At 61.7% G+C, this 14,423-nt stretch overlaps 1 protein-coding gene across 1 annotated transcript in view; it reads left to right on the top strand.

Annotated features, from left to right (window-relative positions):
* The first annotated feature begins 935 nt into the window (after positions 1-935).
* Ccdc187 (coiled-coil domain containing 187) overlaps positions 936-14,423 on the top strand; it is a 50,557-nt gene continuing 37,069 nt past the window's right edge. The window contains exons 1-4 of the mRNA XM_042680890.1: positions 936-993; positions 6,740-7,227; positions 11,125-11,220; positions 14,117-14,251. Of these exons, the coding sequence (XP_042536824.1) occupies positions 6,780-7,227; positions 11,125-11,220; positions 14,117-14,251 (679 nt within the window). The 5' untranslated portion in view covers positions 936-993; positions 6,740-6,779. The remainder of the gene's footprint in view (positions 994-6,739; positions 7,228-11,124; positions 11,221-14,116; positions 14,252-14,423) is intronic.

Genomic DNA, 14,423 nt, shown 5'->3' with positions numbered 1-14,423 from the left:
CTGGGTGCTGGTGGCTCACACCTATAATCCCACCTACTCAGGACTGAGATCTGAGGATTGTGGTTCAAAGCCAGTCTGGGCAGGAAAGTCCCTGAGACTATCTCCAATTTTTTTTTTTTTAACTGGAAGTAGCTGTTGTTAAAAACAAACAAACAAAAAACCAGAGTGGGGTTGGGGCTGGGAAGGTGGCTCAGTGGTAGAGTGCTTGCCTAGCATGCATGAGGTCCTGGTTTCAATTCCTTAGTACCACATTAAGAAACAAAAAGCCCTCAAGACAGTGGCTGGAGCTGCAGGTTATTTCATCTGAGACCCAAGGCCTGGGGTGGCCAGGCAAGACTTTAGGCCAGCAGCCTTGGCCCCATGGCCTCTCCCCCGCCCCCCTGCACTTTAGGCCAGCAGCCTTGGCCCCATGGCCTCTCCCCCGCCCCCCTGCACTTTAGGCCAGCAGCCTTGGCCCCATGGCCTCTCCCCCGCCCCCCTCCGCAGGTTGAGGCTCCAGTGGTTACAAGGAGAGCCCTGCACTTGCTCCACCGGGGCCCGACCCCGCCAGGTCTCTGTCTCCCCCACAACCCCTTCCTCCAGTGCTCCAGCCGCATGCTGGAGGGGCAGCAAGCTGGGAGGGGAGGCGGTGAGGACTTAGAAAGGAGACAGGCAGGTGACAAGAGCTGGGTGGGCCCTGGACCCCTCCCTCGGAGCGCTGCCCCCTCCCCTCACGCGGTCCAGAGCCCTCCTACTCTCTGCCTTCTCCACCTGTGGGGCCCACAGGGGCGGGGAGTCCCAGGTGTCCCAGCGCCGGTGAGGCTGGGGGGGGGCGGGGCGGAGCCTGCACTGGCACTGCCGGTTTCCTGGCAACCTTTGGGTGGGGCAGGCTGGCTTCCTTCCACCTCCCTCCTGCACCCTCCCACGCCCTCCCGCGTCTCGCTGCCCACTTCCAGTCTACAGAGTGTGCCGGCTCTGTGGCTCTTCACCCCGCGCCCTCTGGCCTTCCAGCTGGTGAGTACCTAGTGGTCGAGGGCATGCCTGAGCCCTACCCAGTCTGCCCAGACCCCTTGGAGGAAGGGAATGAGCGCGGGACAGAGGAGGGAGCAAGGATGGACACACAGACGGCATGGATGGATGGACACATAGACTTGAGTCTTCTCCTTAACCCTCTGAGCTCAGGCCAAGCCTGATTGGCATCCAATGGACCTGCCTCTGTTTCCCCACTGGTAAAATGAGACCAGACATTGCCCAGCCAGCCGGCTACGAGTGGTCTGAGGTTGTGTTCTGCATCTGCAAGCAATCGCCTCCACCACAAGATGGAAGAGGACAGCTGGACGGGCCTGGAGTGCCCAGCTCTGCCCGACACGCTGCACCTAACACCCAGTGGACATAGGGCCAGCTCCTTGGCTGGCCTGTCCTTCTAGAAGCTCCCCCATCAGGGTCAGAGAGTAACAGAAGGCTTGTGGAAGGGCAGAGGGCCACACCCCAGGACAATGGGCTCAGACCCCCAGGTACAGGGTACCCATGCCCCAGGGCCTGGGGGCTGAGATCCCTGGGGATGAGGTATCCATGCCATGGTTGATTCCACAGATCCAGTCTCTGGCCAGGAGCTGCTCGGTCAGCAGCCACAGGTTTCTCAGGAAGTCCTGGCAAGGGGCAGGTGGGTGCAGTGAGCGGTATCGGGGTGCCCGGTCACCTGGCCTCTGTGTAGGCATGGCCTGGGGACCAGTTCAGGAGCCCTATGGGGAAGGCAGGTCAGTGGACACTGCGCCCGGGGTGGCCCTGGCCTGGCCTGGGTGGGCCTGGGCCCCTGCCGGGGGGTGGGGGTGGCGGTGGAGGAGCTTGGACCAGGTTGGAGCTTGATGGTGGCTGTGGCTACGTTTCCCAAATGCAGCACCTCCTCCTGCAGCGTCCAGGGCTCCAGGGCAAGCACGTATTTGCCTGCATGGCTTACTGTTTAATTTGTATTCGTTTTTGGTGTTTTCAGACAGTATTACTATGTAGCCCAGGCTGGCCTCAGACGTCTAATCCTCCTGCTGTAGACTCCTGAGTGCTGGGTTAAAGGGGTGTGCCATGACTGGTGTGTCCCTGTGATTGACCGCTGCCTTGTTGTACCTTCTGCGTGCCCGTCTGGCTTCCCCCACAGCCCAAATGGCCACTTACTGCGTCAGTGTTCCCGCCTTGTGTCTGCCACCGTGGCGTCAGGCGCCTGGCCCGCTGGAGGCGGCAGTGAGCCCCCCTCCCGGGAGCAGCCTGAGCTGGTTTGTGTCTGGCTTTGTCCATGTGTGTACTGTGGTACTGTGTTTAGAGTGCAATGTGTGTAGCGTGTGTAGCGTGGTAGCCATGTTGTGTGTCATGTGTGCGGTGTGTCGTGTGCGCCGTGCTGTACTGTGTGCGGTGCGTGGTGTGAGTCACGTGTGTGTGTGTTGTGTGTCTCCACGGGGTCTATGCTTTCGCCACAGGGCCCAGGCCTTCCCTTCTGTGTGCTCTCCCCGGGGGCGGGCTGCCCCAGCGGTGGGGAGCGGGCAGCTGCAGGTGCCCCAAGGCTCCATTCCCTGGGCATCCGATGCTGCGGCTTTGGGGTCTGGCTGGCTGGTTGGGTGGACAGGGTGGCAGTTGGGTGCCATGCCAACACCAGGACACCAGGCCCGTTGCTGCGGACTGGCAGCAGGGAGGGCCGTGCCCATTTCCCCTTCATGGTCCCCTGGCTGTCCAGCCTGCCAGGACCTGCTCTGGGTTTGTTTCCAGCGCCAAGGCGGTGAGAATAAACAAATGTCACCCCTTAGAACAAACACCCTCCCCGCTCCCTCCCCCGCTGGGCGGGGCGGATGGGCTGCCTCCCCCTCCCTCCCTGCCCCTGCCTGTGCAGTGCCCATGCCAGCCTACCCGGCAGGGGTCAGCCTGGCCGCAGCATGGCTCTGGGGTGGATCTTGAGGTGGTGCCGTGGGGCTCCTGCCCTTCTTTTCTTCCTCTGTGTATAGCCAGGTGAGTACCTGGTCTCCCGCATTGTCTGACCCCTCGGGAGCCCTGCTAAGGGTGAGGAGCACTGCAGCCTGCCTCCGCCGGGAAGTGGACAGCTGCCCCAGGGCCTGGCCCCGCTTTCCTGCGGTGCCCGGTGTCAGAGTACATGCTACTGTGTTGGCATGTGTGCGCCCGTGTGTGTGTGTGTGTGTGTGCAAATACGCACGCAAATCCTGAGTCTTGAACTCTGGGCCTGGGCACGGTCCCTCAGTTGTTTTTTTTTTTTTTTCCCTCAAGGCTAGTGCTCTATCACTTGAGCCACAGCTCCACTGCTAGCTTTTTACTAGTTAAGTGGAGACAGGACTGTCAGGGTTTTCCTGCCTGGGCTGGCTCAGATCTCAGCCTCCTGAGGAGCTGGAATTGCAGGTGTGAGCACCCGCACCGCTCTGTTGGATTTCCTTCCTACTTCCTCCCTGCCAAGAAGCCACCCCTGGCTCCGTGTGGCCCTGAGGACACGGGTGTTGCTCTTGGGCCCTTGGTAGATCACAGGAGCAGCTCTGCCAGGACCTGGGCCTGTCCAAGCTGATTCCCATGTCCCTTGTGTGGAATAGCAGTGGTAACTAGACTCCCTCCCCTCCCTCCAGGGCTGACCCAGGGCTGGACAGCACAGGCCCAAGTCCACAGGGGTTCTCTGTGAATGCCAGTGTTAGTAGCCAGCCAGGCTGGGTTCCAGCCCTGGGGGGGGGGGGTGGGCAGGCAGGGATCTGACCGTCCAAGGGTGGAGGCCCAGGTCACACGTCACAGAGAGGGGAAGGGGGAGGCTGAGAATGGCAGGGTCTGCCTGTGCCCAGGGAGCCAGGCTGGAGGTCCACACGCCACAGGGTGGAGCTGAGGGAGAGAAGCTAGTCTGTGCCAGGGGCCGGGCAGGCCCGGACGGCATGGACCCCAGCCTGGCCTGCGGGGGGTGGGCTTGGCTGGGCACTGCCAGGCGGGGCCCCGTTCTTCTGAGTTCCGTGGCTTCCTAGGAGTCTTGTTGGTTTTTAGGGAGACGCAGCGCCGAGTCCCTGTGTGGCCGTCCTGGGCCGGACGGGCAGTCTGTGCCAGGGACTGAGGGGACCAGCCTTGGTTTTCATTGTTTTGCCCTCTCTTTTTACTTTGTCTTTTTTTGGACAGTGCTGGGATTTGAACTCAGGGCCTCACAGTTGCCAGGCGGGCCCTTTTACTGCGGAGCTGCGCCTCCTGCTAACCTTGCTCTTTCTGCAGGCAGCGCTTCCTCTGCTGCCTCTGCGCTGTGGCGTCTTCTGGAGACAGCCGGGCCCTGAATGCCTGGCAGGAACGGCTGAGCATCCGCGGTCCTCCTCAGACGGACAGAGCAGCCGGCCTGCAGGCTGGGGGGACTTGCGCAGCTCGCTTCTCTCCTGTCTTCTCTCTTTAGGGGTCAGAGCCAGGAGCCCAGAACCCCAATGGCTCCAGGGGCCACCAAGGAGGAGTGAGCATCCGAAGGGACCGGGCCTCTGGTGGTTGCATGGCGCAGGGCTATGGGGCTGGGCCTACCTAGGTGCCCTTCTTCAGGGCCTCAGAGGGGGCCACCCAGACCTGAGGACAGGGGGACTCGGAGAGCTAGGGGAGCCCCAAGGGCGGCCCTGACATGTCCGGGCTCCCAGTGATATGGGGGGCATCTAGTCATGTGCTGCTGTCCCTGAGCTCCTGAAATGTGCTGGACCTGCTGCCTGGAGTGGCCCAGCGAGGTCAGCCTGGGGTGGGCAGTGAGGCGCAGTCCCCGCCAGCGCGCCCACAGGCCCTTGCCCGTTGGGTATGGCACGTACTTGAAGGGTCTAGAAGGCCACACGCTTCTTGCAAACTGTGGAGGGCTCTCCGGCCGCCTCGGGCTTTTCCCTGGGAAAAGGTCTCACAAGGTCTTGGAGGAGTACACGGGTGGGTCCGCTCCAGCTCAGCCTCGAGGGTGGCGTCCGCGTGGGAGCAGGAGAGCTTGGCTCCAGCCCGGGCAGTGGCACTGCCAGGGAGCCTTGCTGTTCCAGAGGCTGTGTCTGGCTGTGGGGTCTGCTCTGGGGCCTGGACTGGGACTGGGGCCCTGCTGGCTGTGGGCCAAAATGTTGACTGTTGGCGAGCTGGGGAAACTGGAGGGGCGCAAGGGGCGGCACCCCCGTTTCCAGCAGGTCTCTCCTTGGTCTCCGCGCACAGGCATCTGGGGTATCTTCCTGAAGTCAGAAAAAGGCTGAGGTAGGGCTGGGGGGCGTGAGCCCCAGGCCCCAGCCCTGCCAACAAAGAGAGAAGACAAGGAGAGGGAGAGGAGCTCTGGGCATTCTCCATGCCACCTAGAATCGGGGGTCTTGGGGGCGTAGCCCCTCGCTCTGTGGTGTGGGCGGTGCCCACTCCCGGCAGGACGTCTGGTCCAGTGCACACCCCGGCCGGCCGGCAGGGAGGAGGTGGCAGAGCAGAGCCACCTGGCGCTTCACAATCCTCAGGGTGGGTGGGGGCGGGCGGGGCCCAGTGCCCCAGGTTACCCTGGGGGCTGGGGCTGAGCTGGGATTGGTTCAGCGAATTGGTCCAATGCTGAACCCAGGGCAGGCCAACCGCAGAGCCGTACCCTTCCCGCCATGGCACCCTCCCGGGTCGTCACGAAGGTGACCAGAGGCCTCCCGGGGGTGTGGCAGGGAAGGGACAGCGAGCGGGGCGCCTGCGTCAGGCAGCGCCTGGGGCGCTGTTCTGAGCCCCGGCTTGGAGGGGGTTGGAGGCCTTGCTGTCGCTGAGTGACACGGGTGATTATGCTGTCATGGCCCCCCTGGAATTCTCTCCGTCCTGTGAGGGGCAGACGAGAGGAAGCCCCGGAGCTACTGCGGGGCGCAGCCTGCGCCCGTCATCCCTACCCTCTACCCATGACCGTCGGGAGGGCCGCCCCGCGGACCAGGGCGTCGGCACAGGCCAGCATCCAGGGTTGGGCAGCGCCGGTGCATCCTGAGCAGTGCCTGGTGCTGAGCAGTGGCCTCGGATGGAGGCCGTGATGTGAAATCCGCCTCGGGCGTGGTGGTGGCTGGGCTCATTCTGTGCGCTCACCGGCCTCCTCCAAACCAGCATGCCAGCCCCCGTCCTGGACCTGCTGCCCGTGCCCGTGGGCGTGGCGCTGCAGCCCTGCCAGAGGGAGAGCTGGCGGCCCAGCCTCCTCTCCCTGGGGAGAGCCGCCCGAGGGAAGGGCAGCATCGGGCCCAGGTAGTGCTTGTCTGGATTGTGTCAGCGCAGTGGTGAGCACGGGATGGCCGGGCTAGCCACCAGCGTGAGGCAGGAGGAGGCGGGGTGAGCACAGACGCCTGGAGCCCAGATCTGCCCTGCTGGGCACCTCTAGTGTTCCCATCTGTAAATTGGGTTGATCATATTTGTAGTTTTGTGTGTGCGTGTGCACGCACATGCATGTGCATTGCATGAGTGTGCGTGTGTGCGTGCGTGCGCGTGCATGTGTACGTGCCAGTACCAAGGCTTCCGCACAGGGTTTTGCATTCTCACTTGGTTTTTATTTTCTCTCATGGCTGGTGCTTTCCCTCTTGAGCCACATGTCCACTCCAGCATTTTCTGCCCAAACTGGCTTTGAACAGAGACCCTCCAGGTTTTAGCCCCTTTGGGCTACCTGAGATGCCAGGTGTGAGCTGTTGGCACCCAGCCTTGGTTTCTGTCTCCAAGGACAAGGTCAGCACAGCTGCCTGGTCCCTGCTGGGTCCCTCACGCGGTGAGACAGCGGCGTGGCCGGGCCTCCAGCCTAACCAGCTGCTCCTTGTCCTCTCAGGGAAGACAGACTCCATCTCCCTGCGGCTAAGCATGAGCTCATGGATGCCCTGAGGCGGCCGGGGCCATTTCGGGCAGTCCCTCCCGAGGCCTGGCCTGACTGCAGGGAGGAGCCGGGCTCCTGGGTGAGGACCCCCAGCCCGCCCACGTGGACCGCAGGCCAGGAAGACCAGGACGGGGGCAGCTCGGCATCGTCCGTGTCATCGGGCCGCCTCTCAGGCTCCTCTGGTGGCCATGAACCCTGCTTCCCTCCCCGAGGGCCCTGGAGGGAGCGGCCGCCCCAGGCTCCGGGGCACCAGCAGCAGCCCAGAAAGAGAGACCCCAGGCTGGAGCAGCTGAGGGACAAGATCCGGGCCCAGGCCCAGTGGCAGGGGAGCTGCGCCTCCCTGGGCACCTCGGTGCCCTCCGGCACCTCACGCCTCTCCAAAGCCCCCGCTGTGGCACTCCAGAGGAAGACCCGCAAGGTGACCAGCGCCCTGGCAGTCCCAGGTCAGTGGCAGCAAGGCCGTGGGAACAGGGAGGAGAGCCAGTGGGGGCGAGGGGCTTCCGAGCTGGGGTGAGGATGAGGCAGGCGCATGATGGGCAAGAGAGGGATGGTGCCCGGAAGGACGGGGCCACAGCCGGCCCCTAGGAGGCGTGGAAGGGAGCTGGGGCCTGGGCCGGGGCCGGGGGCTGTGTCCCTGATGTCTTGAGGCCTACTTGCTTCCTCCCAGGCTCACACCTGTCTTCCTAGCCACTCAGGAAGCGGAGATCTGAGGATCACAGTTTCAAAAGCCAGCCTGGGCAGGAAAAGCTGTGAGACTCTTATGTCCAATGAACCACCAAAAAAGCCGGAAGTGAAGCTGCGGCTCAAGTGGTAGAGTGCTAGCCTTGAGCACAAAAGGGACGTCACCCAGGCCCTGAGTTCAAGCCCCAGTATGGGCACCAAAAAAGGCAGGGGGGACTGGGACATGGGTGGCAATTCAATATCTCAAGAATGTTCTTGCTGATGGGATGTAGTGACCCAGTCCCTTAGCTCTAAGGACACAGGGGGTGTCTGCCTTTTTGACTCCTATTTCGTCTTTCAGTTTGGGGAAGTATAGGGTTTTGAACTCGGGGCAGACACTTGACCACTTAAGCCATGCCCACAGCTTTTCTTTCTTCCTTTTTAAGATTAAAAAGCTTATTTGAAACAAAATTATGGTAAAAACATACAACATGAAACTTATTATCTTCATTTCTTTTTGTTCTTTTGGCAATACTGGGTATTGAACTGAAGGCCTCACAAGGCACTCTAGTACTTGAACCACAGCTGCCTCCCCTAGCAGCCTTGGTTGTTTTGGAGGGAGGCTCTGGATTTGTGCCCTGGCCAGCCTGAACATTGACCTCCTACGTGCGCTTTCCTGTGAGTCGCTGGGGTTGACACATACCATTGTACCTGGCTGTTGTGCTTCCCCTGTAGCTGGGCTGACAGGCATACACTGCCACACCCAGCCCTGAGCTGGGACGGAACCACATGAACTCTGATACTCGCATCTCTAGGTTTAGTTACAGTCACGACCCACTTTCCACTAGCAACTTTCTGTGCTGTCACCATGGTGACAAATGCGGGTTAAAGGAAGAGAGGCTTATTTTGACTCTCAGCCTCAGAGAATGTGGCAGGGGAAAGCTGCTCACCTCCGGCATCCAGGAAGCAGAGAGAGAGAGAGAAGGAGAGAGAGAGAGTTCTCACCTCACTGCAGCCAGCCAGCAGAGCGTCGGGGAAGTGGGGAGCCAGGGAGGACAACGGGGAGAGTGAGCTACATCCTCCATTCCTGCTTCCCATCCCCCCCAAACATGCCCCTGATTATGATCTATCAGCAGACGGATCCACTGCTCCAGCGCCCACGAGCCAATCTTTCTCAGCTGTTGAAGGCCAGTGTTCTACTTGAGCCTCAGCTCTAGTTCTGGGTTTGCTAGTTCGTTGGAGATAAGAGTCTCAAGGATTTTCCTGCCTGTGCTGGCTTCAAACTACAACCCTCTGATCTCAGCCTCCTGAGTAGCTAGGATGACAGGTGTGAGCTCCGAGTAGCCACTAGCACCTGGCTCAAAAATGGGATTTGCTGCATGTGTGTGTGATGCCTGCCCCTGGGTGCCCAGCACCAGGTGTGCACAGCCATGCTACCTCCATGAAGCCTCCGAGCAGTTTGTACCAGTTAGACTGCCAATGAGATGTGGCTGTCTGGCTGAGCGCCAGTGTGTGTGCAGATGGTGTGTTCTTGGGCCCGGCTCCAGGTCTGAGTGGCTCCAAACTAGAGCCTGGCCCTGGGAGCCCTAGTGGGACCTCTTCACACACGCCTTTCCTTGCACTCTGCTCAGGCAGTGGGCATTCTGTGTGTGTGGGGGGGGGGCGCAGGCAGCACCCAGCCCGGGGCCGGGGGGCGGGAGCTCTCCCGGGCCATCCCGTGAGCAGCTCCAGGTTGGAGGCTTGGATCGTGGTGGTGTGGACCATATAGGGTGACCTGTTCACAGGTGAAGAGACAGAGGGAGCCCAGCCTCTAGTGGGAAAGGGCTGAGGGAGGAGGTAGAGCTGGCCTCTAGTCTCTGAGTCCTGGGCTCCGAGCGCTGCCTCCCGGGAGGAGGACTCTGAGAAGACCTTTCCGGTAAGGGAGCCAGGCAAGGGGCCCCGCAGGTGCTGTGTTCCCTGTTCCCTCCTGAAGGTGGGCAGCACCGCCCCTTCCCTCCCCACCCCAGACAACACCCGACCTTGGAGGTGGTGACGGCTCTGGGTAGACCGGGGGGAGGGGGCGGAGGGGTCTGAGAGCAGAGGGTCAGGGAGGGGTGGACAGGACCCGCTCTGGGGCCTGGAGGGCTGGGGTGTTTGGGAACACGGCCTCTCCCTTCGGAGTGTGTCAGGTGGGTGCTGGGCCGGCCCAGGGTGGAGTCTGTCTCCACCAGCCAGGGGGATAGGAAGCCCGCCCTGCAGGACTTGAGCTCCCCGCAGGCTGCCCGAGCGCTCAGCTGGGGAGGACGGTGGGCGTACCCTGGAGCTGGGAGGTGGGCAGGGGAGAGGCTGGTTGGCACCCCACCTGCCCCACGTAGGCAGCGGGCCCGGGAGCGCTGGGGTGGGTCCTACCATGCAGCTCGGGCCAGATGGGCAGACAGGCAGGGGCCTGGCAGGCTGGTGGCTGGGGCCCGCGCTGACTGCCCTCACCCCTCCTTCCCCGGAGGGCCAGTGGACTGTGCCCCCGCCTCATTCCAGGGCAGCCACCCACCCATTGGCCCAGGACGCAGGACCCAGCCCCTTCCCGCCAACCAGAGCTCTCTAGAGGAAAGCCTTTAAAAAACGAACACGATGGTAGTCTAGGAATCCAGGACTCTCCAATCCTAGCGACTCAGGAGGCCGAGGCCCAGGCCCAGGGGGTGGCAATTTTATGCCAATCCAGGCAGAAAAGACGATGAGAGACTCCATTTCCAAAATAACCAGCAAAAAGCCAGGCTGCAGTTGTGATTCAGTGGTAAAGCATCAGCTGTGCACCTGTGAGACCCCAAGTTCAAATCCCAGCACCACAAATTGTGGTAAGCACAGGTAGCACAAACTCACCACCCTCCCCGCACCTACCCACAGACCCTCTCTTTTTCCCCACATGACCTCTCTGTCCCCACAAACTTTGCTCTCCATCTCTCCAACCCGCCACCTACTTCCAACTACTTCCTGTCTCTGTGCAGCTGCCAACTCTGAAGAAATCATGTGACTGGAATCTCACAAGACTGTCCTTTTACTTTTTTTTTTTTTTCTTTTGGCTGTGGAGCCCAGTCTGGCCTCCAACATGGATCCTCTTGCCTCAGCCTCCAGTGCTGGAATTAAAGGCATGTACTACCATGCCTGGCTGAGGACTTGTCCATTTAAGGGCGCTTGAATCTTGAGTACCTTCCTGCCCACAGGATTGGGATGCATAGAGCCATGACAGAAACCAAGATGGAACCCAGTGTGGTGGACGCCTGGCAACCTGGGCATGGTCTTCCTCTCAGCCTGGCCAGGCCTCCTGGCTGGTTGGTGTTTGGGCTTGCAGGCACAGAGCCTAAATTAGGGCCAGTGGTGCTGGGAAATGCGGTAGACAGGCCTTGGGACTGGCTTTCCCCTGAGCAGTCTCTCGGCTTGCTACGGGAGGGAGGTTAAAGGAGCTTTGCCTGTGCTGGCCAGAGGGTGGGCCCCTCGTTCCCAGCCCTCCATCTTCTTCTCCTGGCCTGAGCGGAGGCGGCGTGCCCTGGGCTTCCTCCAGATGTGGTTCACGCAGGGGTTCATGCACTCAGCAGAGGAACCCAGGCTCCGCTTGGCGAGCAAGCATGTGGTGCGTGTGCCGTCTTACCACTGACCCTCCCTCCTTCCCTCTCTCCCTCCCTCTCCCCCCGCTCTCCTCCCTGAAGTTCCCTGGGAAAACGCCAAGAGGATGAAAAGCAGTTCTTATAAAAGCGAGAAGGCCCCCAGACTGCCCGTCCCCAGCAGAGCTGCCAAAAGCAAAGGTGAGATTTGCTATGTGGGCCCCCGGCGGGCGGGCAGGCAGCCCTGCAGGACATGGGGAGACCCGGGACCCGCGGGGCTGGCCCCAGCATCAGGGTCTTGTGCTCAGAGCACTGAGACAGCCGGTGGCTCCCGCTTCTATGACTTGGGATCTGGATGGCAGGCGGCATGCGCGGGGAGCAGCACGCACCAGGAGGGAGGGGGGCGCGGGCAGACCCCGCCCTCCCCTGGCCCTGGGTGCAGGCCAGCCCCAGGTCGACATGGTGGCCAGTGTCAGGGCATGTCCAGGAGGGCTGTCCTCAGTGGCCCTGTGGGTGGCAGGAGGACTGGCAGGTTTCTAACTCAGGCCCCTCCCTGAGGCTGGGGTCTATGGAGACCTAGCTTCCCAGCCGAGGGGCTACATTTGGAGTTGGGGCGTGGTCCTCGGGGTCCCCCCGGGCCAGGTGGGTGGCAGAGCCCTCAGGTCCCTCAGCACCTCAGGGCCAGGCTGGGTGTGGTGCTGTCTCCCAGAATGTCCACCCACTCTGTCCCAGCCGCTCTCCCCAGGGAGGCAGGCTGGCACCCGTTCAGGAGATGCAGAAACTGAGGCTGGGGAGGTTTCGCGTTCTGCCCGGGCCTGGGCACGGGGAACTGGGCTCTGGGAACACGCAGGGGCTGCAGCCAGCTCTGTAGACCCTCACTCTACACCGGCGGCAGCTCACAGCCCTGCGAGTCCGCGTCTCAGCCTCCCCTCGGTGGGTGAGATCGCAGTCCCGGGTCCGTCCGCTTGGGCAGTGGGTGCTGCGGACTGTCTGGCACGGCCAGATGTCCCCAGGCAGCGCGGTGGCGTCTCCGCACCCTGCTCAGCGAGGGGCCCCTGGGGAAGTGGGGCAGCTGGACAGGGCCAGTGCTGTGGGACAGGGAGGGCAGGGCTGCTCGGCGGGCAGAGGTGCCACCGGGCAGGCGTCCAGGAGAGGGGCCGTGAGAGGGCTCCCAAAAGGTTCCGGAAGATTCCTGAACCTGCATAAAACATGGCCGCGTCATCCCCCCTCCCCACCCCCAGCGTTTTGGTGAGCTTGGTTTTAATGGCTTCCTTGAAAAATGACCTGCCTCCTGCCTGACATGGGGTCAGAAGGGCATGCCACGGGCCGCATCCATCATCGTAAGCACCGTGTCACCCCGGCCACGGTGACCATTAGTTTCTGTCAGTGAGGAAGGCGCAGCCGGGCTAAGGAGAGATGAGTTGGAGTTCAGAGGTCACAACCACAGGACTCGGGAATTGGATGAATTAGAAATTTGCTGTAGTTAACAAAAAATTAAACCACAATAGTTATAAAATATTCATCCATCCGGGCCAAAGGAAAATTAAGGCTGATATTTAATCTCCGATTATATGGCCTTGCTTTGCATTTGTTATCATAGATTAGGTTGGCCCGGAGCGCTGACAGGGCACCTGGGGACGCCTTCCATTTCCACAGATTAAAAATCCGCTCGTAAAAAAATTAATTGCCATTAAACTGCTCCGTGGAAGAAAAAAATGTGCCCATCAGGGCCCATTCATCGACCAGGCCCCTCGGTGGGCTGGTGGGAGGGGGTCGAGCAGCCTGGAGGGAGGGGCTGGGGCCGAGGGGCCGGCAGGTGGCAGCCGTGGGGGGGGGGAACCCTGGCGGAGGTCCCTGCCCCACACTCCACCTGCCACCCAGACATGGCCCAGCCAAGCTCATTGCCCGGGTCTCCACCCTGAGCCAGCAGAGTCAGGGTTCGTCTTAGAAAGATGGTGGCCATCCATCCATCTTCGTGGCCCTGTAAAGAAGTGTTGTGAGGACGCTGAAATCCCAGGTCTAGGGCTGTAAGCCAGCACTGTTGCCCTGTGCTGGCCTGGGTACCCTATCCCTCCCTCCCCCAGGACGTGGCCCGAGAGCTGCCTGGTGCTGCCCAGCCTGGGGGGAGGTTGAGGCAGGGCAGGAGGACGTAGAATGGGCTCTGCTCGGCCAGGTGGTTTGCCCCGGGGCAGCCAAGGGCCTGGCTACTTGGCCAAGGAGGGAGCTTTGTCCTAGGTCTCAAGTTAGCACCACCATGGGCTGGACCCCAGAGCAGAGTGTGGGGGGCCAGGAGCCCAGCACACATGTGGTTTCTGCCTTAAAGAGCGGGCGTATGTGCGGATATGCACATGAGCGTGTGTGTGCGTGAGAGTGCAGGTGTGATCGTGTGCATAGGAACATACGAATGAGTGTGTATGAGTGTGTGAGCGCATGTGTGTGTGAGAGTGCGTGAGCAAAAAGTCTGCTGCCTGCCTTTGCCGCGTCCTGGGAAATGGGTCAGTAGAGAAGGGCTGGCAGTGGTGGTTGGGGATTGGGACCTGGGATTCGAAGTAAAGCCTCAGTGAGTGGCGCTGAACGTGACAACAGGTTGAAGGAAAGCTGCTCTGTGTCTGGGACGTGGCGGGCCCTTTATTTCTGCTGCCTCTGGACGGCCAGGACTCTGGCACGGATCTGCCCACGTCTGTGACTCTGCCCGGCTTTAGACTGGACTGTGGAGTGTGGTCAGCCGGAGCTTGGAGCCATGGCTCCTGCAGGGGTGGCCGTGTGCAGGCTGCCCTGCCCCAGGCTGCCTGGCTCCTCCCAGGGCATGCTGGGGGCGGGGGCTGGGGCAGGGCTCTGCTGCCCAGGCAGGGCGGTGGGGAGCCCCACTGCCCCCTCACTGAAAGGGAGTCTAAGGGTCCGAGGCCTCAGGACACGGCCCACGGTCTCCCCAGCACAGGGCGCCGCTGCCCGGTGCCTGAGGGCTTGGTCCTGCACCCCAGGAAGGATTGCACCGAGCCCCTTGGTCTGTGGGGACAGAGTGGAGCGAGCCACCTGTCCATCCACACCCCTCAGGCACCAGGGTGCCCGGCTGTGTGTGGTGTCTTCTCTGTTTAAGATTCTGAGTTGGTTGGCGTTTACGCCTGGCGGAGAGGACAAGCACTGGTACGGTCGCTGCTGGGGCCCCCTCCGGCCCGCCCCGGGCTCCAGAGCAAGCCACCCTCCAGACAGCCCGCCCCCGCCGCCGACTTAGGTACCTCTCGCCTCTGCCATGGGCTGTCCTGCTTTGCTACGGCATCTGGGGGCGGTAGGGTGGGCGTGGAAGAGGAGATGCCCCCAGCCACAGATGCACACCATTGGCAAAGGCGGTATAGGACCTGCCAATCATCCTCCTAGTTCATTGCCTGGGAAGTGACTTTGGAGAT

This window comes from Dipodomys spectabilis, unplaced genomic scaffold (assembly GCF_019054845.1).
Source record: "Dipodomys spectabilis isolate Male_0828 unplaced genomic scaffold, ASM1905484v1 ptg000067l, whole genome shotgun sequence".
In the NCBI taxonomy this organism is placed as follows: Eukaryota; Metazoa; Chordata; class Mammalia; order Rodentia; family Heteromyidae; genus Dipodomys; species Dipodomys spectabilis.
Note: the sequence above shows the minus strand (reverse complement) of the source record. Positions and strands in the feature narration are given on the sequence as shown.